General features: G+C 40.4%; 1 protein-coding gene across 1 annotated transcript; it reads left to right on the plus strand.

The window, feature by feature from the left end:
- The first annotated feature begins 5,662 nt into the window (after positions 1–5,662).
- On the plus strand, positions 5,663–23,967 carry CRKL (CRK like proto-oncogene, adaptor protein). The gene is made up of 3 exons (XM_051634131.1): positions 5,663–6,518; positions 9,886–10,348; positions 19,138–23,967. Exons 1-3 carry the CDS (start codon positions 6,205–6,207, stop codon positions 19,270–19,272), a joined length of 912 nt encoding a protein of 303 aa, XP_051490091.1. The 5' UTR covers positions 5,663–6,204; the 3' UTR covers positions 19,273–23,967.
- The last annotated feature ends 1,113 nt before the right edge of the window (positions 23,968–25,080 follow it).

Here is a 25,080-nt window from a genome sequence, read left to right on the forward strand (position 1 = left end):
ATGTGGAGTCTGAATGTTAGTGAGTTGAATTAGATCCTTTTGTACTACATTAAGATCAGTGAAGGTACACCAGCCTGGGACATGGGCAATTTTTTTTGTTGTTTTTATGACATGCTTTAGAAGAGGATAGAGCAGATATTGGTTTGCCATGGCACAAGAAGAAAAATAATAATGAGATAAAGAGAGATATTGAAGATCACACTGGTCCAAGACCCTGCAGTAGCTGAACTAATGCCAGGAACATAGTACAGAATGAATACAGCTCAGAAAGATAAGGCATAGTAAATCCTTCCTTCATGAGGCCTTAAAATAATTGGCTTCTGACTACCATCTTGCCTAACATGAGTTTAGAAGCTGATTTAAAGTCTGAACCAGTGGGATACCTGGAATAATAGGGCATCTTTTATCTGGGAAGGGTGGGAAGTAATCAATGCCACCAGAAAATCATCACAGCTGCCAAAAGCTTTTAAGTCTTTTAGCAATAATGGGGTCACAGGAGAAGGGCAAGAACCAGAGGGACAATCAGAACAATAGAATATTAGTCAAGTATGATCACATCATGACAAATACTATGCACATTGACCAGCTACTTTAGAGAAATGGAAGAACTTCCTGGATATTACCATTACTTAGGGATATTTATGGAAACAAAGATGATTTAAAAATGGACCTAGATGACTCCACATGAATATACTGGGCTTCTGGAAAAGATTCAAGAGTATTTACACACTTCTTTTAATAAGCTCAACAGCTTTTTCTGGGTAAGAGGGGCATTTGTTGGATTTTTTTCCTCCAGCATTGTCAGTTTTCACCTCAATCTCTGAACCTTTCCCAACTGGCAAATAAAACAAAAGATCTGGTAACTGCAGGAAACCCTGTATAGGAGCTTCTTCAGAAAATCCTATTTATAACAAGCTCTGAACTGCATGTAATGTATGGAAATGCTGTATTACACTGCAGTATTGGAGACTGACAAGTATTGCTATTTTGCTGACAGAGTTACTTTTAATGTGTAGAAATTAAATGTAGCCCTCAGACCTAAGATACCTCTGACATGGACATGACTAGAACTGCTCCTTCCAGACTGCAAGTGTTGCAATGGCAGTTTGATTTACCTACAAACAACAAGGGATTCAAGACTTCTAGTGGTCCAAGTCATATTCTAGACCCAGCTGTTCTAACTAAACCAAGACATCTAGCTCAAGTCTAATGCTTGCAGTGCATTTTCCATTTCAGCTAGCATTTCTTGACAGCCCTGTGACATCCTGTTATACAAGTGAAAATGTTATGTAGCCCCTTCCACGATAAAAAAACCCTAATAATTCTTTGTCTGACTTATTTTCCTATGTATACCACTAGAGGGTATTACTTACTGTTACAACAACCAAGCTGATGGGCTAATTCTTAGATTACATAGGAAAATACAAGACATTAATGAGTAATTATTAAGCTAAAGAAACATCTTGAGAAGACTCATGGCTTGTTTTTTTTTTTCTTCTATCACTTCTTCTACCTGTGAATACTGATTTTTAGACAGTCAGGTGATCCATTTTTCCATTTATCAGTACTTGCAATTTTGTGATTGCATAATTACATGTTGCAGTTGGATGCTGTGCAAAGCAAATCAGTGTAAGGTGTTACAAGGAAATTACTTCTCCTCGAAGCAGATAATCTACCTTAAAGTGCTGTAATTTTTTTTTCTCTTTTTTTAGTTACTGGTATAACATCCCTAAGTTAACCTGAACTAAACCTAAGGGCAGGTATTCTGTATTTTGGTTTGATAAAAAGAAAACTTATGTTGCTTTCACCCTTAAAATTTATTTTCATCTGAGCGTAATGTGACTATTGAAAGTTATGTTATGCACAATCTTGCCACAGAGTTTATTTTAGCTTCACTCAAACCAACGTAATTATTTTGCAACAAGCAGTAGCTTGTTGAGCCCAGCATGTACCTTTTCAGACTAACACACAGGCTAAACAATAAAACAATTGTTTTGCTTTGCAATTGGCAATTTTATCTAACTCAGCAGATATAAAGAGCTTGTTGTTCCTGTTTACTACATTTACCTATATAAAGAAATTGCAGGAGATATTTACATAGAGCTATAATTATTTATTATATTCTTGATTGGTTTTCCTCTCAAGAATAATTCTCCAGGAACTTAAGACTTCAAGAGCTTGCTTAAACTTTGTGTTATCTTAAGAAAAACATGTACTCATAGTTTTTTAATTAATACATTCTCTGATATCCTAAATACATCAGTCTCGTATCTTGCAGTAAAAAGCATTCATTTGTGACAGTGAGTCCTCTTGAGACAGTACAGCACAAGACATCGTGGACAGATGGAAGTGAACTAAGAAAGCTTTAAGTTCTTCCTGGTCTATAAGAGAACAGTCAAACAACTCTTCCAGGACTGAGTGATCAAATTACTAGCACTTAAACTGCCAATATGTGAAGAAGTCTAGAAGAATAATGACTAGGTTTCTTGATGATCTATTTTCCTATTTCCTGCCAGCACAGAGGTAAAGCTGCATAGGCATATTTCCTAAAGTACTTCAGGCTTCCACATTTGGAGAAGTGATTGTAATTGCTTCAGTTTTTGTTTCATAAATGCTTTCTCTACTGTATTTCTTCTCCAGCTGTCTAACTCCAAATCCAACATATCCCTTCCCATTTCCTCCTGGTTTAAATTAGGGTCATTCATTTTGCACTGGAAGCATAGCCAGTACTTGATTTGAAACAAGTAAGGATTCTCATTCTATACCCTTGACAGAAATGTAATTCTGCTTACTTAGAGACCAGACACACATACAATTTATTTGGCATTCAGCCCAACTGATACGGTCAGAAGCTTCTGGCAAAAGAAGGAGCAGCTGGGCAGGGAGAAAGAAGGACAGGACCTTCTCAAGGGAATATTCTGACAACTGAGTTTTTATTTCATCAGCAGCTGATGCACTTCAGGAACTCCCCACCTCCTCAGTTGTGCTACAACTACTGCTCTGAGGGTGGAAGCTGCCAACAGGTAAGACAAAGAGCATAAATGTATTTGTATGTAATAAAAAGATAAGATGGTACCATACATTTCTCCATTATTCCTAAACCAAATGAAATTGTAGGGATATAAATACACCTGAGATGACTGCCTGTAGCCTAGGAAGTTGAAGCTCAGTCTTATCAGATAACATTAATGATGTTGAACAAGTACCCTTTTTCTTGTATGTAAGTACAAAATGCAATCTTTTACCTGGAAGATCTGCCCTAGTTCAACCAGTTATTGAAACTGAGGGGGGAATTACTTGTAGGATGCACACGGCCTGCATGAATGCAAGTTCAGGACAGCTGATTGTGGCAGTTGCTTCCAAACTGAAAACTTCTCAGAACCTTAGAATCCTCTCTGGATGGGAAGGTGGGTGTTCTGGTTTTCCAGCATCAGTCCAGCCCCATGCAGTACTGCACAAAAATTAAATACTATTTATTCCTGACATGTTTAAACTCTTTTTAGATTGTAGTATTATCCATACAGAATGGAGCCAAAATCACCATGTATTTGACCTACTATGTTTGATTTTTATTATAATAAAAATTATGATTCCATAAAATGCAGCAAGAGGAAATTTTATTTTGTTTTTATATATTATGTGTTGCTAATTCTGCTGCTAAGTTGTGGCTTTTGTAATTATTTTTAAACATTAATGAGTATGTTATTGCCAGTCCAAGTACTATCTTTTAATCTCTATATTTTGGCCATGGCCAAACAGAAAACAATCCAAACGTGTCAAATGACCGAAGAAAACGTAGTAACCTTCACAGTCTATTGTAGCCTGTCTACATGTGCTTAAAACTGACTCTCATTGGCAGATACATGCACTTAAACCAGTAGGAATGGATCAGAGGTATAGCAACTAAGCTTCCTAGCAATGGAAAAAAAAAAAATTGCATAAATGTGAATTCTCATATGGTACTATTCATCTCTGAGTCTATTGTTTTGCTACTGTTGCTGTACATGACTAAACAGCTGTTGTTTTCCACCCAGGAGATGGGTGTACTTCAGTGGCTGCTAAAGTGGTACATATATTAGGGCCTACTTTTAAGATCCTTTCATGTTAGTGATGAGACTTTCCTGGGTGATTTTATCTAAAACGTAAGAATGACACGGGATGACTCGTCCATTTCAAATGATCTGAAGTCTGCTAAATGTCTACAGAGCCACAGCCCATATGTTCCAATCCAAACACTTCACTTGGCACTAGCTGCCAATGTAGGAGGAAGAACAAAGAGAAAAAAAAAGAAGACCATGTTGTGACTGAGCTTTCAGAAAAGGCAAAGCATGAAAGAGATGGCAAAGCTGAAATAAGACTGCACAACAGCTCAGTTAGCACTTCAAGACATCTTAAATCTAATTCCCCATTTTAAATGTTATATACTTTCAAATGCTACTTCATTTCACAGTGCCAAGGCCCAAAGCAAAACAAAACAAAAACCAAAATCAAAAGCACAAATTAAACAAAGCAATAGGACTGCACTAAACTCCCTCTATTTGCAAAGGTTTCTATGGTATGTCTGGGGAATTAGTGCAGTTATTTTGCCGCACCCTCGCCTATTGCAGCTGGACACGTTGATTGCCACTGCCAGCCCTCCCAAACCTGAGTCACATCATGCAGAGGCCCACGCTGCTCATCTGAGGTCATTGTGTGCCAACCCCCCTCTAAATTCAAACAGCTCATGCTGCACCATGTGCCAAGGGCTCGCCCAGCCCCTCTCCCTGAGGCTGCTGAGTCCTTTCCGGGGTTTCCTTCCTCTTCAGCAGCTGCCACACCATCCTCCCGCCCGCCTGCACCCTGACAGACAGGGTTTTGACCCCGTTATCTGGGAACTGGGCTATAAAGAGACAGGAAACTGTCTCTGAGAGCACGTAGGAAGTTACCTCGAGATCAGAGATTATCACAGTGCTCCACTTTGTTCCTTAAAAAAAGTAATCAACTAATAAGACAAGAAAAGTAATCCTTGTCTCCCAAGCCGCTTGTGGTCAAGGTACCTGGCTGCAGGGCATCCCATTGAGCCAGGAGGTGTGGAGAGGGGAGGGAGGCCCAGGCAGGCCAGGGGGACCCGAGGGAAGCTCAGCAGGCCTCGGGGGGCCATGACAAAGCCGGGCAAGGCTGTGGCTGGGCAGCACCGAGGAAAGAGGATGGGGAGAAGATGGAGGAGGTACACTAGCAGGTCCCTCTCAGTCCTCTGCAGCCCAAGGACTGGGGAAGTTTTTTGGGAGCAACCTGTGGTAAAGTGTGCCCCCCGCACGCCAGGGAAGCGGTGTGTGAGGACAGGCCCGCTCTGAGGGGCTGCCCAAGGCGCCAGGGTCTCACACGCTCACAACACACCACCGGGGCCCTTCACGTGCAGTCACCCCACCCCACCCCCCACCCGAGACCACCAGGGCAGGTTTGAACGACTCTATCCCGAGGAGCTGAGGAAGGAGAGGACACTCCCTACCCGCTGGAGCACAGGCCGCGCCTCCCGCCGCCCGCTCCCTCCGGCGGGCTGGGCCTCGCGCTGCCCCCGCCCCTCCCCCCGCGGCGCGCGCTCCCCCTGCCCGCCGCCGGGGCCGCGCGCCTGCGCGGGGCGGTGTCCCGGAGAGCTCCCTCCGCCCGGCGCCGCCGCCATTTTGGTGCTGGGCTCCGAGAGGGGAGGGAACCCGCAGGAGAACGCGGGAGCCCAGCGCTTCTGCCTCCCCTGCTCCCCGCCCCCCCCCTCCCCCGCCCCACGTCTGACTCCGGCGCCGAGGCACCCTAGCAGGCTACCCGCGCCGGCTTCCCGGGCCGCCTGTCCTTGTCAGCCGCCGCTGCTCTTCGCCACCCGCCCAGCCGGGCCCGCTGCAGGCCTGAGAGAGAGGCGGGAAGGATGCCCTGCACACCCCGCCGCTGAGGGAGACTCGGGGGCCCTGACCGCCGCGTTTGGCCAGCCCCACCCCGGCTGCTCCTCGGTCCTCCGCCTCCAGAGGCAGGGAGCTTCCTTCTCCCTTGTCCCCCTTTCCCCGGGCTTCCGATCTGCTGGGCTGGGCGCTAGCCACTTCCTCCTAGCCCCCAGCCCGCTCCGCCTTCCAGGCCTCCTTGCCCAGGCCTCCCCTTCTCCGGGTCTCTTCCTCCGTCTGGGCCTTGGGGCTCTTCACCTTCCTTCCCCCCGTCCCTTCCCCTTCCCCGCCCGGAGCCATGTCCTCCGCCGCTCGTTTCGATTCGTCGGACCGCTCCAGCTGGTACGTGGGCCCGGTGTCTCGGGCGGAGGCGCAGACGCGATTGCAGGGGCAGCGGCATGGCATGTTCCTGGTGCGGGACTCGTCCACCTGCCCGGGGGACTACGTGCTCTCGGTGTCCGAGAACTCCCGCGTTTCCCACTACATCATTAACTCCTTGCCCAACCGCCGCTTTAAGATCGGCGACCAGGAGTTTGAGCACCTGCCTGCCCTGCTGGAGTTCTACAAGATCCACTACCTGGACACCACTACCCTCATCGAGCCTGCGCCCAGGTGAGTGCCATCCTCCCCGCGCCCCACCCACTGCCATCTTAGCTCGAGGTGGCGCCAGGAGGGGAGGGGTCCAACTTAGTAGCTCCAGGATCTTAACATTGGATGTAGGGCTGTGCTATGCAGAATAAGGAAATACTAGTTTATGGCACTTGTTTGAAGCTGTTTCTAACAGCGGTGCTGCATAGCACTCTGGCTCTCAGTGACCATTATGGGTTGCTCTTCCAATCAAATGACCCATATAATGTGGCCTGTCCTTACAGTGTAGGCATATTTAAAGGTACCCTGTATATTGCTACCACAGACTATAATTGCCTTGCAAGAGGGTGTGGTCTTTCTTTGTGTCAACTTAATCTTCTGCTATTGTCCTCCTGCTCCTAGGATGGTCGAGAAACTGGTTCACAAGTGTTGTCAGTGATGGAAGTACAGCCTCTGAGCTGCTGTCTGCCCCTGCATCCACACTGATTACAATACAACAGCAGGCCTTTATGAGATTAGATGGCTTCATCCTTTTAAGTCGGCTTTAATACATTGTAGGAGAACATTTCCCAAACTTCTAGAGTGGTATTTTCATCCTCCAGAAATGTGAAACGTTTCTCAGTTTGATTATGGCTTTGTTCATCTATATCTGCATGCAGCATGCACTCCACTGAGAAATGCTCTTCTAGAAGGATGGGAAAATGTGACTTGGCTGTGGCTCATTCTTTGTCCTGTTCCCAATATAGGATGTACCTACAATTTGCGTCAGTAAACTGCTTATCAATAACTCCAGAACATGTTCCTTGTTTTTAATTTAAAGCCTTTCCAAGTATCTTATTTCACAGCTATTTGACTTCCTGATTAAAATGAAATAAAAGCTAGAAAACTAGTGACATGACAAAAAAGAAATTCAAATTGTTTCACTTCTAAATTCTGCAGTTTAAAAACCTTACTGTGTTTAGCAGACTAGCCAGTTCTTAGGGGACAAAAATAATTTCAGTCCCAGTTTAACCTTGGCATAGGCCAATTCTTAATAACAATCATTAATTCACCACAGGTTGACAAAACCAGCTTGTCAAGTTAAAAAACTCAAATGGTTAGAAAAAGTCTTTCTGTAAAGCTGTCAGGTGATGGGAGAGGTGTGACAGAAAGCACTGGCTTCAAGAGCTCTTAAAGTTGCTGAGAAGTCTTCTGGGTAGTGCTTGTGCTGATGCTGGGAAGATGGGGTGGGTGAAAACAAAAGTACCTCTTTCACCACTGCAAGAACACTTACATGGAGCTGCCCAGTGTGATGTGCATGTTTGTGGACAGTTGGGAGGAAAAAAAGTCTACACTGAAGCAATCTTTGTGCTTATCTCAGTTCTCCTTAACCTGGATACTGTCGTGCCTTTCTGGAAGTAAAAACTTGCTCTTAGTCATTTATGGCAATGACTTACTTGACTTTAAGGCACTTGAAAATTTAGCTGATTCCACTTGGTATTTGTTAGAAATCTTGTGAGAAAAATTCTTAATACTACCTTATTTTAGAGGTTTTGATTACTTACAGGAATTGGTGGTTGTCTCAGCACACAGAGACAGATGGGACCCAGCCTACTGTGAACTGACCAACGTTTTTGTAATACAACAAATAGGATCAGCCAGGTGGTTTTCCTTAGCATGATTTTTGCTTTAAGCTCTTTTAGAGAAATCAATGACATGGTTGATAGTTCCAAATGCTGTTAGGAAGAGACTTCCTGCTACAAGAGGGAGGATGAGATGCAGCATTTCCAGGTTCATTTTTTTTATATATGTTTTTAGTTAATGGACTAGATTTAGAATCGGAGTGGACAGGTATTTGCTTCAGAACTGTTACTCTCAACTCTTATTTCTCTGACGTTTTCAGGGGAACTTCACACTCTTGTTTGTGCTTTTGAAGGCTGCTGATCCTTTTAACTTCATAAAGTACAGCATGAAGAGGTGGTTTTTGTGGTAGGATTAAGTAGTTTGTTGTATATAGCCATACAACACTTAGCTCTTGGAGCATTTTGAACTTCTAAAATAGTTGAAAGCAGACTGTTTTAAGTTTTCTGTTTGTTATGTGTCAATAGTGAGCTGTGACCATGCTTGCAGATGTCCCTGTGCTCTCTGTGTAGAGTGACTGCTCTCTAAAGGGTTCCCCTCTCTCTCCTGGCTTTGGGCAGCAGGAATCCGAAAGTAGCAAATATCTTCCTGGCATATCTTGCAAAAATCATATGGATTTGACTTCCATCTTATTTTGCAAGTAGCAAAAGAGAATTGAAGTAGGCCAATGACATGCATTCTTGTTATCATAGCTTAGGTAGTAAGTATTGCTATATAAGGTTTCTGAGAGATTATTTTAATAATATGTGTAAGTTTGATTTAAATATATTGCAGTGAAAATAGTCTCATTTGATGAACAATCTTATATTATCACAGATAATGAAGTGACTGTATTGGACAGATGATGGACAAAGTAATAAACAATTATGTGAATAAATTAAAGGTAATATAATGCTTCATAAGGCCAAGGAATATTTCTAGATTGTTAGCTTTTTAATTTCTTATTCCATTCTTACCAGTGGATGTAATATTGTCTTTTATGAAGATGTCACTTTTAGGTTATTAGGTATTTAAATATGCAGTAAAGAGAAGCGGTTGAAGCTATAAAAATAAGATTAGGGCACTAAATTCTGTATTACTTTCCAGAAAAGAGGGGAAAAGTGTTGTCTCCTAAAAACACAGGGTCTGCCTGTCTCTTTTCTTAAAGAAGGGAGTTTTCAGTATAAATGTTACTGGCTATCCCCGGAATTCTGCATTCAAGAAGTAAGATTCAATTAGAAAGATGCTGTACTACCAATCAGGAAGACAACATTGGATTTTTAACTTTAAAGTTAGAAAATTTAAATTTTCCCTCAAATCTAGCATTTAGAGTTACTTAATTCTTTAGAAGTGGGTGCTGAAATTAAAACATGATGAACTGAAGAGGATTACTTAGCTCTCCAAGAGCCCCTCCATCCCCAGTCACCCAAAGAATTGCAATTTGTTTTTCTGTATCATGTCTTGTAACTTAAGCTACAGAATTAATTTTACTCTCCATAAGATCCTCACAATGACCTGTAACAGGTGGAAGATGATTTTGCATTATTTGTCCCAATTTTATGCATCCATGATAGATTTTTATTTGGTTTCTGGGGAAAGTAATTTGGATATTTAAGTAATTACTTGAGAGCACAAGTCAATTGTGAAATGCCTCACAGGGCTACCAAGCCAATATTTTTGTTACAAAGCTGAATAAGTAATTTCTCTAATTGGTGTTCCTACTGTAAAACTGATACTTACTGGAAATATAAAATAATAACTATTGCTTATACCAAATTTTTTTTAAACTTAGGTATCCAAGCCCACCAATGGGATCTGGATCTGCCCCTGCTATGTCCACTGCAGAAGAAAATGTGGAATATGTTCGGACTCTCTATGACTTTCCTGGAAATGATGCTGAGGATCTTCCATTTAAAAAGGGTGAGATACTGGTAATTGTAGAGAAGCCAGAAGAACAGTGGTGGAGTGCCAGAAACAAGGATGGCCGGATTGGGATGATTCCTGTTCCTTATGTAGAAAAGCTAGTCAGATCTTCCATTGGGAAGCATGGAAACAGGAATTCCAACAGCTATGGTATTCCAGAACCTGCCCATGCTTATGCTCAGCCTCAAACCGCAAGTCCCCTTCCCTCAGTACCCAGTACACCTGGAGCAGTGATCAATCCTCTGCCATCACCTCAGAATGGACCAGTCTATGCCAAAGCTATCCAAAAGAGAGTACCCTGTGCTTATGACAAGACTGCGCTTGCATTAGAGGTAAGTTTTTCCTCTCAAGTATTATAGTTTTCAATTGTTCTGTAGAACAAGAAACTAAGCATTGTTAGTGGCAGAGTTGGTGGGGGTGACTTCACATGGAGTCTTGCTTATCTACGTCAAGGGAGGCAGTTAGGTAAGTTAGGTTACGCTCTGAAGAAAGAGCTACAAAAATTGCTTCATCTGTGCCACTTCCTGTGAGAAAAGTGACCAAGTTACTTAAGGGTCTGTATTTACCCTCTCTTCTTGCCTGTTCAACAGTGCAAGTATGTTACAAGGTTATTGGAGTGTATACCTCCCACTGTGGAAGTAAGAGCTAGTGAGAGGATGACTTGGCTTCTTCCTGTGCTTGCCAAAGCTTTTTAAACTCTATTTTAATTAGAAATGTCTTTAAGACTTTAGAGCTTTATTCTTTAAATGGTAAAGAATTTGTGTTACAATTCTAGTTTGACTGGCAAAAATGATGGATTGGAAAAAGTTTTTAAAGCTATATCCAAAACACTAAGACTGCTACTTTAACCTTTGAAGGCTAACTAACCCAAAGTTCAAAAATGTCTCACCTGAAAAAAGAGTTAGTCTCAAGATGAAACCTGAGCATCCTACAATACTTCAAGGAGAAAAAGCAAGAAAACAAGCAAAGGAAGCAACAGCATTTTAGCAAGCAAAATAATAGTGGTTTAAAAAATACTTTTCAACTTTTCCTGTTGGTTTTACTTAATTACTTTGCAAGTTAAAGGTGTTACCTATAGCTGATACTTTTGACTGCAATTTGAAAGTTTTATTTGTGACTTCCAGTTGTTCATCACAGTTGCCCTGTTTTTCCTCCTGTACTTGTAAAACCTCTACAGATTATTACTCTTACAGGATTAAAAATTAAATATGTATCATTGGATTTTCCTTGAGTCTTATGAAAGCTAGCAGCTTATTATCTGTGAATAGTGTGTGAAAACTAGCATAGAGCAAAGCGTAAATCCTCTGCCAGCTGCACTGTAACAGAAGATTCCTGCCAAAACTACTCATGCTTCTGAAAACAAAGCAAGGCAAGCAACTAATTTTGTTGTTATCAATGTGTCATGGAAATTACTTCAAAGAACTTCCTTCACTGCAGGGTAGCAGAACCACTTGGAAGGATGGTTGTCAGAAATAGTTTGGGTTTTTTTTACTTGCTCTTTAGTGACCTAGTTAATACCATAATTTACACTCCTCTCTTATACCAGTAGAATTCATTCTCTAACCAACGTGTAGATCTGAATTGTTTTGAACCTTCAAATTACTGAAGTTTTGCTTGAGAGATTCTTCTCTTCCCCTGAATTCTAATAGTTTATTGCCTTATGATTTTGTGTCTTCCACCACTGGCATATTTTGTCCTACGTAGTCAGTTTTCTTTGCAAGTGCACCTTAGCCAGGGATACACTGTGACTTCTCAAGAGGTTTCAGAAGCAGAATTCTGGGAACTGATCTACATTTTTATTAAAACCAGTGATTACAGCTTCCCTGCATCTATCCATGCATAGGGAACGCTAGCAACCACATTACAGCAATTTATTATTTTTTGTCACATGTACTACTCAAAGAAAAAAAATCCAACTTTTTTCACTATCTTCCTTCAGATTGCCTAACTCCTGTTGAAGTCTGTTGTATTTAATCCCAACCCTGTCAATAATCTGGACCATTTGAAGCTTCTGTTTTGTAAGACCACCGAAAGTAGCTAGTGGTAGGGAAAGAACAGGTTACGGGAATGTTTTGGGGAAGAAAGTTAATGGTGTTCTTTCAAAATACTAGTATTTGACAGTACTCCACCTTGGTATGGATGTGCTCTGACACACAGTTCAGTTTGTACAGGTAGAACACCTGCTTAATAAAATTATACATTGCCTGATTTTGTAATCTCAGTTCAATGGTTAAAACAATATGAGCTAAATATCTGCTTCACTGGCTCTAGCCTTGTGTCGTCAGCACCCAGACAGGACTTAAAAGGAAGAGAATACCATCTGGAGTGAATAAAGCTATGGCACAGTCATCTGCTTGACTTCCTTCTAAGTGAAGGGATGTCATTCTCCTAAGTTTAGCTTGAAAATGGGAGAAGCTCTCTGCTTGCAAGTCCAGTTTTTCTGTTGCACACTACTGTTTACATAAGCTGTCAGCAGTTTTGCTTAAGAGAAGATAAAGATTCATTACCTTTTACAGAGAAGTTTGTTTTGTAAGGAAAGTGTACTCTTTTTTTTTTTTTAAGTTTTTCACATGAAAAATGTAAATTGTAAAACAAGTTAGTATTCTACTGAAAATCTGAAACAAGATCTGTTTGCTTGGGTGATGATGGAGCATTTAACTTTTAAGCAGGATTTTTAGGTGCAACAGTTTAAGGGCAACTACGATATTGTTCCTGTAAAGGTACTAGTTAATATGGTATTTATTACAACTTGGACTTGCTGGGCTAAAATTATTTTGCAATCTTATTGGTATTATTGAATGACTAATGTCTATATGTTGATTGGGTCTTACTACATTGTATGCTCTACTATTATTCTCTAAAATAAAAAATTAAATAGTAATCTATTTATAAGGTAAAATAAAAACTATAGCTATCTCAAAGTTGTACATATAACTTTGGGCATCTCCCTGCACCAGGGAACAAGTAGTAAACCCTGTGATAAATTAGATTTATTTTTAAGCTTTACATACGCTGTTATCTGTTTAGTTAGTTACCCTAGCAGTTCAGATTTAATGTTTTTAAGGAAATGACTGAGGTCTGCAGTTCTTCACTGTAACTACTTCACTATTAACGTGTAGTATTTTCCTGGATACTGCATAAAAAAAAAAACCAAAACCCCAACCAAACCACAAAAAAAACCTCCAGCCACCTAGATCTGTTTCTTTACTTGTGTGCTTCTAGCCAAGAAGCAATTTCCTTCCTTTCTGGTGCTCTAGAGGAAGGAGTATGAAGGACAAGGATACAGTGTCCTGTGTTTACTGAGACTGTGACTCTGCGTTACAGGGCTATGTACTGCTATTCTTCAGTCCTTCTTTTCTTTGGGAAAACTAAGAGGGCAATCCTGTGTTCAAAGGTTATCCAGGATAACACTTTAAGATGATGATGAATTTTGTAAGAGCAGAGATTCTTTGGCACTGTAACCGTGGTACAGGGCAACCAAGTCTGCCTTAAAGTTTCTCAGCATTTAATAACCTGTGGTTGTGTAGCTAGCCAGTTCACAGTAACATGCCAGGGAAGCCTTGTTTGAAACTGGCCTGATCCAACCAGCTCCTGAGGTCTATGCAGTGCCCAGGAGACTAAGACTTGATGTGTTTTACCTTAAAGGAGCTTATCCCGTGGTAGCTGGGTACTTGTTTGGATCTAAAGTAGTTAACTGATTGTTAAGTTCTACACAACAAAGTTATTTATGTCCAGCATAGGCAGTTGATAAACTAATGGTGGATAATTCACTTAAAAATTAATAAACTGTTTGAAGGTTGATTAAAGACACGAACTACAAATTCCAAATTCACTTATAAAATGGAATGAAATGGCATAATGGAACCTGAAAATGGGAGACCAGCAGCAGTCACTAGACTTAGATCTGCCATGTGTTGAAAAAATGGTTCTTAAATACACTGCAAACACTGTAGTATTACAGACCATTCTGAAGGCAGTAGTAGTCCTAGAGTTCATCTCCATACTTAACATGACAGCATTAGGGAATCCAAAGATTGTTTCTTTTAAAAAAGAGCTTCACAATATATTTATAGAAACATTTTTATACTAATTATGGCTTTTTCTAGACCTCTGCCAGCATTATAGTATTAAGTAGTTTGTGTTCCTCATGTATCAAACATAAACATGTATATTTGCTAGTACAGAGTTAACCCGTAACTGAAATGTTTTGGTGAAATAAATATTCATTTATCATAATTATATAACTGACTTACGGTATTTCTCTTGAGCTTGTTACAATGAGGTTACAGTCAACTTTTTTCCTCTTCAAAGGAAAGTTGAGACAAGTAGGCCAAAATGTGCTGGTAGAACTTTCTTAATTAGGAAATTAGGCTACTTCTTTCACTAGACAGCAAGCATTGTGCTTTTCTTAAGCCAAGGAGTCTTAATATTGCTGTGTTAAACATTTTTAATGGATCTAGCCCACAAGGTCTAGATTTTAAGCAAAATATTGAGCCTCTACTTGTGTAGCGTGAAGTGTTGATCTGAGCTTTAGTTCCGATAACTAGTTTCTGAATTGAAAGTGACATTGGCAGCAGGACTCTGTGCTGACATGCACCAACTTTTCACTGTACTGCCTTTGAAAATACAACTGACAATTACTTCAGAGACTGTGTATGCAATCTTAATCTTTGACACTTCCTTTTCAAAGTTATTGATGGTTCCTATCATGACACTACTGTGCCTCACAATTCAATACATTTTCACTCTCAGAACTGTTCACAGAGTTTGTTTTCAGATGAAACAGAAAGCAACATTGTCACCGTTTGAAAAAAAATCAGTGAAAAGAAAAATTGGCTTAATCCTGGCTCACACCAGGACAAACATGGATAACCTAGACAAGATCCTGTGCTACAGTGAGATTCAATGTGGCTCATGGATGATGGTCTATAGTAGATTTGAGCTCTCCAAATTCTGTACAATCCCAACAGCTGGCTACCATCAGTTAATGAAAAGCAGCACTTGCTCTGTGGTGCTGTAACCCCATCTCCAGCCGTTGCCCTAGCTATATTTGAAGTGCAAGGTTCTATTGTTTCCTCTGTTCCTAGATGAGGCTAGATAAATTGCATCCAGGGCTTCAACATTTCTGTGCTGCCCTTTGACCTGCTTTCATGTCTTAAGAATAGTTGAAGGTCTTTTCTCTGAACTATTATGATTCTTTTGTTTGGGCATCAACTGTTCTTCCTCTGGCATACATCATCAGGAGTGAAGGATCATTAAGCTGTGCTTTCAGCCTGTTGTTTTATTGAATCTTCCAATACTTAAAGCACCAGCAACTTCAGCATCACTGTGTCCTGTCTGCAGTGCAACTGAACTCTGCCTCTTCTGTGTAGCTCAGTTTTATACCTTTCAGGGACAATAAGACATCAAGTGATTTCTCAGAGTTGAGCCTTATTTATTATTCAGAACAGGCAGCTCATCTGAAAAAAAGTGTTTTGGTTCTAATACTAGTGTTGCCAAAGGAGGTGAGTTGTGACCCTGGTTAAGATAATGACCGATTCAACACCCTGTGGATTCCAGAGCACAGGATGTTTTCTACAGCTATTGACCCAGGAGGATAAAATTATGACTTAGAGTTAAAATGCATTTTTATCTCCTTAAACTTATGACGGTAGTCAATCAGCCATAGAACTGTTAACATACAATTGTTGGAGCATCTATAAAACATTGAATTGGTTGACTGTGTGACCAAAATGGCATGCAGGAAACATTGTGTATGAATCAGCTTCAAATGGAAGACAGGTATGGAAGAGTGAATGAAGTAAACCTTTCTGACTAGCATGTTCCACAGCTTCTGTTGCCCCAGGGCTTTGAATTCATGCTGTAACAGGGATATAATGAAAGGATGCTATCTAAAATAGCATCTCAGATACATTTTGATTTTTATCATTTGGGTGGAACCAAATAGCTGCATTTCAGAAGTATTACTCATTTCAGCAGTTGAGGCTTCTATCCAGTGATACCAACATGCTTTACAAGTGAATTAGCTTATCCGGGAGATGCTGAGACTAAGGAAGCATTATCCTAATTTATAGATAAGGGCCATGAGCTGTCCAGAGTCATACAGGAAGTTTGTGGCAGAGATTAGAATAGAACCAGATCTCCTGACTCTGTCCTGTGCCTAATCATAAGACAATCCTTCTGACTGGCTTAAAATATTCCCTGAAATAAAACTGTGTGTTAAAGTCTTTTATTGGGAGATCACTTCACCTGACCATATTATATAGATGCTTTAAAAAGCCAGTATCAACTACTGCTTTTAGTTAGCACTTTGGGAAAAAAATACATAAACTGCTTGACTGGGTTCCTCTAAACATTTGTCAAAATGGAAGTCTTTAACATTAAGAACCTTTAATTACTCTGTCATGACATCAAGGTGCCTTCTCCAAAAATCCTGGTTCAACATGCTGTTTCATTTAATCTTCTCATGGGAACTACGGGGTTTTTAAAAAATAATATAGCACAAGAGGATATTCAGAATCTTTAATTTAAAAAATGTTCTCAAAAATAATAGAAAGTTATTGCAAATCAATTTACTATTCTAGTGGTTCTTGGTGCATTGGAGTATTTTTAGAGTAGCTTTTCTCATCTAGCACTCGTTAATGGCAGATACTGATTTGTAGCAACTTTGCGCACCGAGCAGTCAGAAGAGCATTTTACATTGTTAATCTACGTGGCAATTTGTTGCATTGCAATAGATTAATTGTAAATATTTTTTTCACCCTGCTGAAGCAGGACCTCCAAGCTTACTCCGATTGTAGAAATCACTGAGTCAAATTGATGATGGATATGTTTTTCTAGAGCTTCAAAATGAATGGATTTATCTCTACAGCACTTCAGCAAAATTAAATTGTCAGACTCTCAAAAAATGCAAGCCCATGTTTTTGATCTAGTATATTGCAGATTATATTTTTTCTACCATGAATAAGGTTAAAGCATTTGAGAGTGGACTGGTTTTATGGTGTGGTGCAAATGCAGCTTTTTATTAGGTTTTTACTGTTGCAACATTGGCTGTATCTTCTTGACTTGGGTTCTAAAACTTGGATCTGCCTTCAAGGGTTATTTAAATCTAGCAATGTAACACTGAGTATTTATAGATGTTACCAGCCTTTTCCTAAAGAGACTTTTGTTAGGTTCCTGTTATGGTCATCTTGTTGCTATTTAAAGCATTCTCTAGCCTTTCTATTCAGTGAAAAGTCTGACAAATTGTGCTTTTTAGCAAATCCACAGTTAAGGCATGCCGCAGTAGTCGGGGCGAGATGAAAACTAGTCAAATTAATGCTCTGAGCCCACTTGTGGGCAGTGTACAACTGCTTCATAGTGTATGCTGGCTTCACGTTTGAGTTCAGGAACAGAAGTAAATATGTTAATTTAAGAAAGTAGTACAGTTTTAGTTATATCCCAAGAACTTAAGGGAATTCAGAGGGGTTTCACCTCTCTTAAAAATGTAAGAAGTGTGCCAGTCTTACACTTGCTGGGGGGCAGTGGGAGAGGGTGAGATGGTGCAGATGGGACACAGACAACCCTAAAAATAGTGGAGGAGAAGTGAGGGGGTGAGCAACACATTTTGCTTAAATGTCTAATTTCATTCTAATATGCAACATAAAGCTTAAATCTCTCAAATGGTTTCAAATTTTGAGAAGTTTCAAGAACTATAGCACTGAAAGACTGCCAAGGAGTTTATTATCATATCTTAAACTTCACTTAAGGATTCTTGCTTCTGAGTGATCTTCAAAAAATATCTATTGCAGTAACAGTATCTGGTTTAAACAGGCTTCAGATCATCTAGTGATGCGCACACTATTCTGTAAACTCAGGGTCTCTTCCTTCAACAGAAAATACACAGGTCTTACCTGAGAAGTTTTAATCTAACACCCTTAGCCAAGGCTCTTAAACTATCTGCAACAGTTCTAAATTCCAGTACTATTTAGATAATGTACACAAATGGTTATACATATTGTATCAGGACTAAAATCTAGTTTTTTCTTAAATAAGATCAAAGCTGGTTACCTTTGGATTTCACAGAAGTAGCTTGGTAAGCTGAGACTCAACGACAAAGAGCCAGGCTGAGAGAGAAACTCACAAACTGTTGGCATGGGTCACAGGCTGGTTCTACTTGTGAAATTAGTCATTAGCTGCTAATGTCAGTTTTCTAATACTTACTATAGTTACCACACAGAGTAAAGAAACAGGAAGGGAGGTGTAAAGTTAGAGAGCTGCTGCACCAGAGCACACGTTCAGCTATTCTGAAGCATTTAAGGGAGAAGTGACTATTTAAACACTACTTATCAAATTTGATATTTCACTTTGTAAATTACCCTAATCCAAATTAACTACAGGCATTGAACAATGATAAGAGTGTAACTTATCATCACCTGGGCTGTTGTTTCTTGCTTGATCATAGTTTAGCTTTTCTCTTCTTTTACTACCAAATAGGAAGAGACACATTTAAGGTAGGAAAGGCCAGACATGTCATTGCTCCTGTTCTAATTCTTTGGCAGGAAGTAGAAGTGAAAACAACAAATAAAGCTAGAATCTGCACATCTAATCCATTTTTTAAAAAGTTTGAGGCTGCATTTACCTATTTCAGAAGTGCATCATTATTTTAGAAACTACAGAATCTTCCTAGATGGTGAATTTCAAGTAATGGTTTCTTTGCCACAGGAATTCTAGTTTGAAAAACTAAATTCCTTTGAAATAAGCCAGCTGATGCTAAAACCAGTATCTTTGAAATGGATGTTGCATCTCATGACTGATGATAGCTTTAGTGGTATTCATTTGTATCCAAGCTAAATAGATTGTTGCATGAAGTTACAAGCTTTCCTATAGGAAAAGGTGTAGTTCAGCAATTTGTCTAAATGTATTAATATACATTTAGTTAAGAATCTGAAAAAGAATGCAGACTACATGCTTCTGTTTAGGAGCAAAACATCGGTGTTTTAGTTAAGCAAAAGTAACTTTTCAATTAAACCTTATGCCAAGAAGAGGGAGGGGATTTTTTTCTGCCTGTGAGGGGATGTATTTGTTGTTCCTCTTCATTTGCTTCCCATGTGTGATAACTTTTTTTTTCTAAATTATGCAGGTTGGAGATATTGTGAAGGTGACAAGGATGAACATAAACGGTCAGTGGGAAGGAGAAGTCAATGGCCGAAAAGGTCTCTTCCCATTCACGCATGTCAAAATATTTGACCCTCAAAACCCAGATGAGAATGAATGATTCCCTCTGCCCAATTTTCATTGCTGCTTCGTTTTCCTGGCTATCATTAGGATTGTTTGAGGTGGGATGATGACTTGGTGGCACATTGCTAGCATTGCCCATTTTCCAGCTTGCTGCAGTTTGACGGTTCTTTTAATATACATTTGGAATACATACAACTGAAGTCACTGCCTGACCTTCATACCATAGTTGCATCATCCAGAATTTAGTTTCACTTTTAAAACTATTGGGCCTTAAGCTGGAGAAGACTGAACCAGTATAGAGCAGAGAAGTAGAAGAAGAAAACCTTTCCTGTTGAGACTGCCACAGACTTTTCCTGGTTTGCTCAGTAGGAAGAGCCCAATCTTAGATCAAACATGCAACTTGTGCGTTACTGTCCAACAAAAAGCAACAACAAAAATGCAATTTTAGGACTGAAGAAGACTTAATTTTAAGAGAACCTGTCCTAAGGTAGTACATTTAAAATGATGGTCTCTTTAAAGGACAATAATTTAAGCTTATGTATTCTAAGCAGTTGTATTAGAAGCTGCTCTTTTCTGTTAACTCTTAAGCTTGTTGTTGACCTTCCTGAAACAGTGTGTGTTAAATTCAAATAACATCGATTGAGCTGTATTGAAGCTGAGGCATTTATTTATAAGGAAACTTAGGAGGGGTTGATACTTTTAACCTGTTTTTGACATACTTAAAGCCTTTCTGTTGATTTTTGCAAGCACTAACTGTAGAAAGTGAGTTTTAAAGGGAAACACTTTGGCTGGTCTATATACAGCTCTCCTGAAGTTTTGAAAGTCTAGCTTTACTATCACAGAAGTGCTGGTCACCAAGCTGTTACTTGGTAGACAGATTGATCAGACTGCCATAGTGTGGAGAGGTAGGAGAGAAGTGGGACAGAAGAACTTGGTAAATACAGATAAAATCCTCTTATTTAAACATACACCTTTTATACCCACTTCTCTGCAGGCTTCCTTATCTCTCAAAAGTTTCCCAGCTATGCCAGCCCCAGTTCATTGAAAGCTCCTTTTCAAACACAGTACCTTTTTTCTAGGGTATCTCCATGTTGCTGTGCTTCTTTTCCAGAGCTGCTTTCACCTTCTTTTTTTTCCCCTTCCTCTTTTTCCTTGCTTGCATCCTACATCCTCTGCATGCTACCATCATTTTTAACCCTTCCAAATGAGTTGGCTCTGGTTTATATATGCCCCAGACCCCTCCTCTCCCAGCATCCTCTAGAAAATGGTTAATTGGAGTCGGCTGCCTGGGTTCCCACATGTGATAAATGAATCCTCAGGCTGGAGGAGGCCACAAAGGTGTTTGTTATCAGTGTAGCTTCTTTCCCTTTTTCTGTACATAAGCTGTACTGCTGTAATTGTATTTACAGTAGGGAACTGCATGGCTGCAGCTAAAGAAGTACAATTCATGCCATGCAGGTGAAGTTCATAGCCTGTGTACAGGATATGAAAGCTTGGGTACAGTGGTACCCTGTGCCACTGCCTTTATGTGTGGTTTGTAGGTGAACTGGAATGCTCTCTTAAAAATAATGGAACACTGAAGTAACAGAATACAGAAAGACTGCAAGGACAAAACAGCCCTTTTCAGGCAGCCTGGTTAAAAAAAAATGGCTGTTGTGGAAGCTGACAGGAAAACAGCAGCCTCCATTTTTCAAGTTTGAAGGTTGTCAGTTGTAGCAAAATGGGAAGTTTCAGACACCTGCAGAATCTCACCAGTTCTTATAAATGTCAAATCATATAAAAGTTGTTGTCTTAAGTTCCAGCATGTTTTCTTGTTGATTTGTGTTGCTTAATCCTAATAAAAGCATGGTGTTCTTAAGTCATGTGAAAAGTGCCATGAGATCCTTAATTGGAAGGCACTGAAGAAATGCAAAAATGACATTTGCAACAAGACATTCACAGTGCCGGGGTTTTTTAAGAAGTCTCTCTGTTCATCTGGTAGCTATTTTCTGTAGTATTGATCAAGTGGCTGACAGTCTAGAAGTTCTTGTAGAGCATTTTACTACCAAATTAACTGTGAAGTAGAGTAGCATTGACTGAAGTGTTTGGTGCTTTAAGAGTAATTCTTGACTATAGGCATTGACATTTTTGTCTTGCAAAGAAAAGCTATGCAGCTCTCTTAACTAAAGAAGGTCATGCTTTTCTGTGCCCCAACTATACCCATAAGTTTACCACAGAGATTGTACTACTGAAAGTCATCTTTTGAATACAAAAACTGCACTAAACTCAGTCTGCTGCAGAGAAATGTTATTTCAGACCTGACCTAGTTACAGGCACCTCTTCAGAAGACTGATTGTAGAATTCTTCCTTTGCATGGTAAATAAATACTGTGAGATTTGAGATCTTGAACACAGCTTTGAACCTGTTTTGTTTTTTTTCACTGAAATAAATTTCTTGACTCATCCCCTCAAGGAATAAGGTGTACACTTTGAACACAAGCACTGTTTTAGGTTTAATTATGTCCTGATACTGCAGAAAAGCATATTTTACCTTCAAAACTATGCAAAACGTGTATGTAGAGGTATCTGATGCAACGACAAGAATTCTTATATGTCTGTGAACCTGGCTGTAGGCCACAGATGAACAGTGTTCCTCTGAGAAGCAGCGGTGTGGTTCAGGTATGTTAAGTGCTGTTTCATGTAACATACTGACCAGCCTGAGTGGACTGTAACCTTGCTTCAAAAGGTGTCTTTGCTATTTTACTATGAGACAAGTATTTTCATATAAAGCCTGCATTTGATCAGTCTGTGCTTCTCTTTTAAGGACTCTGGATTCCCAATGGCTTGTTGCTTGCTTACGTGTGTGCTGTCTGTTGCTTTATGAAACCTCTTACATTTGAGTGATCACCCACCAGTGTCACTGTCCTTGGGTGTGTGAGGTTCACTTACTGTGACGCATGAGAGCCTGCAAGGGGTGGCTTCAATCTGTGCACCATTACAGTTGTTCTTACTTTTCAATTACGAGCTGGTTTAATTACCTGGTGCCACAAGAGTTAACTATCACAAAGGGATTACTGTTGGACTTCCTCCTGTTGTGTACATGTGTAAATAGACGTTGAAGCCTCTGACCAGTCTGAAAGTTTAAATGAAAACTGTTTTAATCAGTGTCCATCACTGGATAAGCGCTAATTTAATTCATGATTGTTTACAAATTGGGAAAGAATAAACAAAAGGGAATATCCTGTTTGGGTTGGGGCTCTGAAGAGCCTGAGCATTATTTTTGTAAAGGGAAAAATAGCATTCTTTGTGCCATTTCATGTGCCTGTAAAGTAATTTTTTATATTGTATTAACATCCTGGGAATGAGTGGGCTGCCTTTGTTTTCTAGTCTAGTCAAGTTTTCAAGCATTTTCCTCAATACCTGCATTTGAAAGTGAGACCTGCCTAAAAGACTGCCTTTTGGGACCAGTGGAAGCATTCTTGTATAGTTGCCATTTTCTGTTTAATTGTGTTAAATGGAAGTGTGTTTTGGGACAAGGATACAATTATGGCAGTGGGAAAGGTGGCCTTGTATTTGAGACAGTCTTCACTGTGTAAACTTAAAAACACAATATGTAATTTAAGACCATGATCTTCAGGCAATAATATTAAGTGTAAGCTTTTAAAGTTTATTTTGGGGATCATAGCTTGTTTTATTTTTTGTGCTATGAGATTAACAGTATTAAATGAATTATATTCTTAGAATATATGGAGTGTCTTTTCTTAAGATTAGTGCCTTTTTAATTTCTTACTCCACTTAATTCATAGAACTGGTCCCAACATCAAGCCACTGGTTTCTTTTTTTTTTTCCCCAGTGCCCTATTTGTACAGTCTAAATAAAACTTGCCTCGACTTACATTATTATTTGTTGTCTGTAGTCTTAAAACCTTGACAATAGTAGCAGAGCATTTAAATCCTTACTCTGACATTGTGCTGCTCTGTTTTGTGGCTGTGAGTGCCAAGCCAGGTTTTCCAGAATCAAAGGAAGAACTAAGCAGGAGAAAATGCTGTTGCCAGGCTGAATGATACTCTCCTATTGCATCCTTGTGTCTCTTTCTCAGACCACACTGCTGTGCTCTGGAGGGTCACCTGAAAAAGATGCATCTCTGGTTATACAGATCATGGCTGTCTCCTCCACCCCACACCTGACACTTGGGTGCTCTTCCTGTCACTATTTAACGCTGCTCTTCTGCCGAGGCTCTTGAAGGTCTCTGTAGGAACCATGGAGAGAAACCTTCTTTTCCTGTCATACCCTTGACTGTGCTTGTGACTGCTTTGTGCATACACTTTGAATTTCCCTTGTTAGTGGTTGAGTAAATAAGGTGTAACCTGTGCAGGTGCTGGGAAGTGGAATGGCTGGAGTTCTCGCTGCTGTGGAAAGGTGTCAGCACAACATGTTTGTAGGATCTGCTTTTGCAAGGCAAACCCAGGAGGTTGTCTTTTGCCTTTTTACAGTCAATTCAGATCAAGAACAGCACTAACTAGAACTTAAGGTTAAGATTTGGGATCCTTCAGTTAAATCATTAGCAATGTGTTGAAAGTTGAGGTGATCTTATTTATGAAGGAGAAAAACTTAGGAGGAACATCAGAGACACCTGCTGCAAAGAAGCCTGAAAGCCTGTGTTGTCTTCCTCGACTGTAGGTTATGTTCACACTAGTGTTTTTCTTCTCTGAAGTACAGATTTCCATGCGGTGTTAATAAACATTCATAGCCAACTCTGCATAGTGTCTTATCATCAACTATCCATGCTTTTGGAAGTTACATTGCAGAGAAAACATCAGTATTTCAAATACTGCAGGAACAGCAAGGTGCACATGGTAGGCCTGACAACCCTGCTTCATACTACTTTGCACTCCTTTGGCTTTCAAGCCAACCAGGTGCTAGCTGGTTACTGCAGCAGCCTCTCCTGACGCCTTCAAGAGCTCTTGCTTTACTGGTTACATAGCAAGACCAAGTGTCCCATCCCATTACACTAACCATCTGCTCCCACAGACTAGATGGCAGCAGCAGCACCGTTCCTGTCTGAGGAGAGATGTGTGCAGTGCAGTGACGGGATGTGCTGCAGGTCCCTCCTAACTCGAGGACAGGCCACCAGCAGCAACTGCCTGAGTCCTGCTAACCACAGAAATCTGGCATCTACACACTCATAGCCAGGGGCCTGGGGAAGTTTAAAATACTTGTGTTCTGTACAGGAAAAACTATTTGCCTCAAAATGCATCAGGTGTCACGAAGTGTCAATTTGGACCACTCTGTACTGATGCGAGTCCACAACAAACCTCCATTCCCTGATTGCATGATGGGCTTGATAGCAACTGCTTTCCCACTGGAGCCAAGAGCAGGGTGCTGGGCTGCTTTGGGCTGGCACATGTCAGCTACCAGAAGGGAGAGATGCTGCAGTCCCAGTGGGCTGTGGGGGACTCGGATTTGTCCCTGCATTTTACAGGGCAGGCTGCTCCCTGCCTGCTGCACAGGAATCCCCAGCAGGACACACCCTCCACCACCTGTAACCAGTTCTGTCCTCCCCATGTCCAGCTTCCAACCCCTGACACTGATCTACTACCTAAGGCTCCCACAACAGCCAAGTTCACTCATCAAAATGTCAAAGGTAACAAGAAACAAGCATTAACTCAAGCTGGGTTTATTTCTGGCTTACCTGCATACAGGCTTTCACTAATTGAAATCTGAACTAGTTTAGTTAGGTCAGTCTAACAACAGGCCATAGAAGCCTTAATTTTGAGGTGCAGGCTAGCTAGAATGAGCTGGGCTTACAAGTTTGTCACCCGTATTTAATTAAAAGCTTTTCTTTCTAAACCAGTGCAACAACAAAC

The sequence above is a fragment of the Apus apus genome, chromosome 16 (genome assembly GCF_020740795.1).
Source record: "Apus apus isolate bApuApu2 chromosome 16, bApuApu2.pri.cur, whole genome shotgun sequence".
Classification (NCBI taxonomy): Eukaryota; Metazoa; Chordata; class Aves; order Apodiformes; family Apodidae; genus Apus; species Apus apus.

What these genes read in the sequence shown, in the direction of transcription:
- CRKL (XM_051634131.1), top strand. Translation starts at nt 6,205, where the DNA reads ATGTCCTCCGCCGCTCGTTTCGATTCGTCGGACCGCTCCAGCTGGTAC. An exon ending in CTCATCGAGCCTGCGCCCAG is followed by an intron (nt 6,519 to 9,885) that starts GTGAGTGCCATC and finishes TTTTAAACTTAG; the next exon opens with GTATCCAAGCCCACCAATGG. An exon ending in AGACTGCGCTTGCATTAGAG is followed by an intron (nt 10,349 to 19,137) that starts GTAAGTTTTTCC and finishes TAAATTATGCAG; the next exon opens with GTTGGAGATATTGTGAAGGT.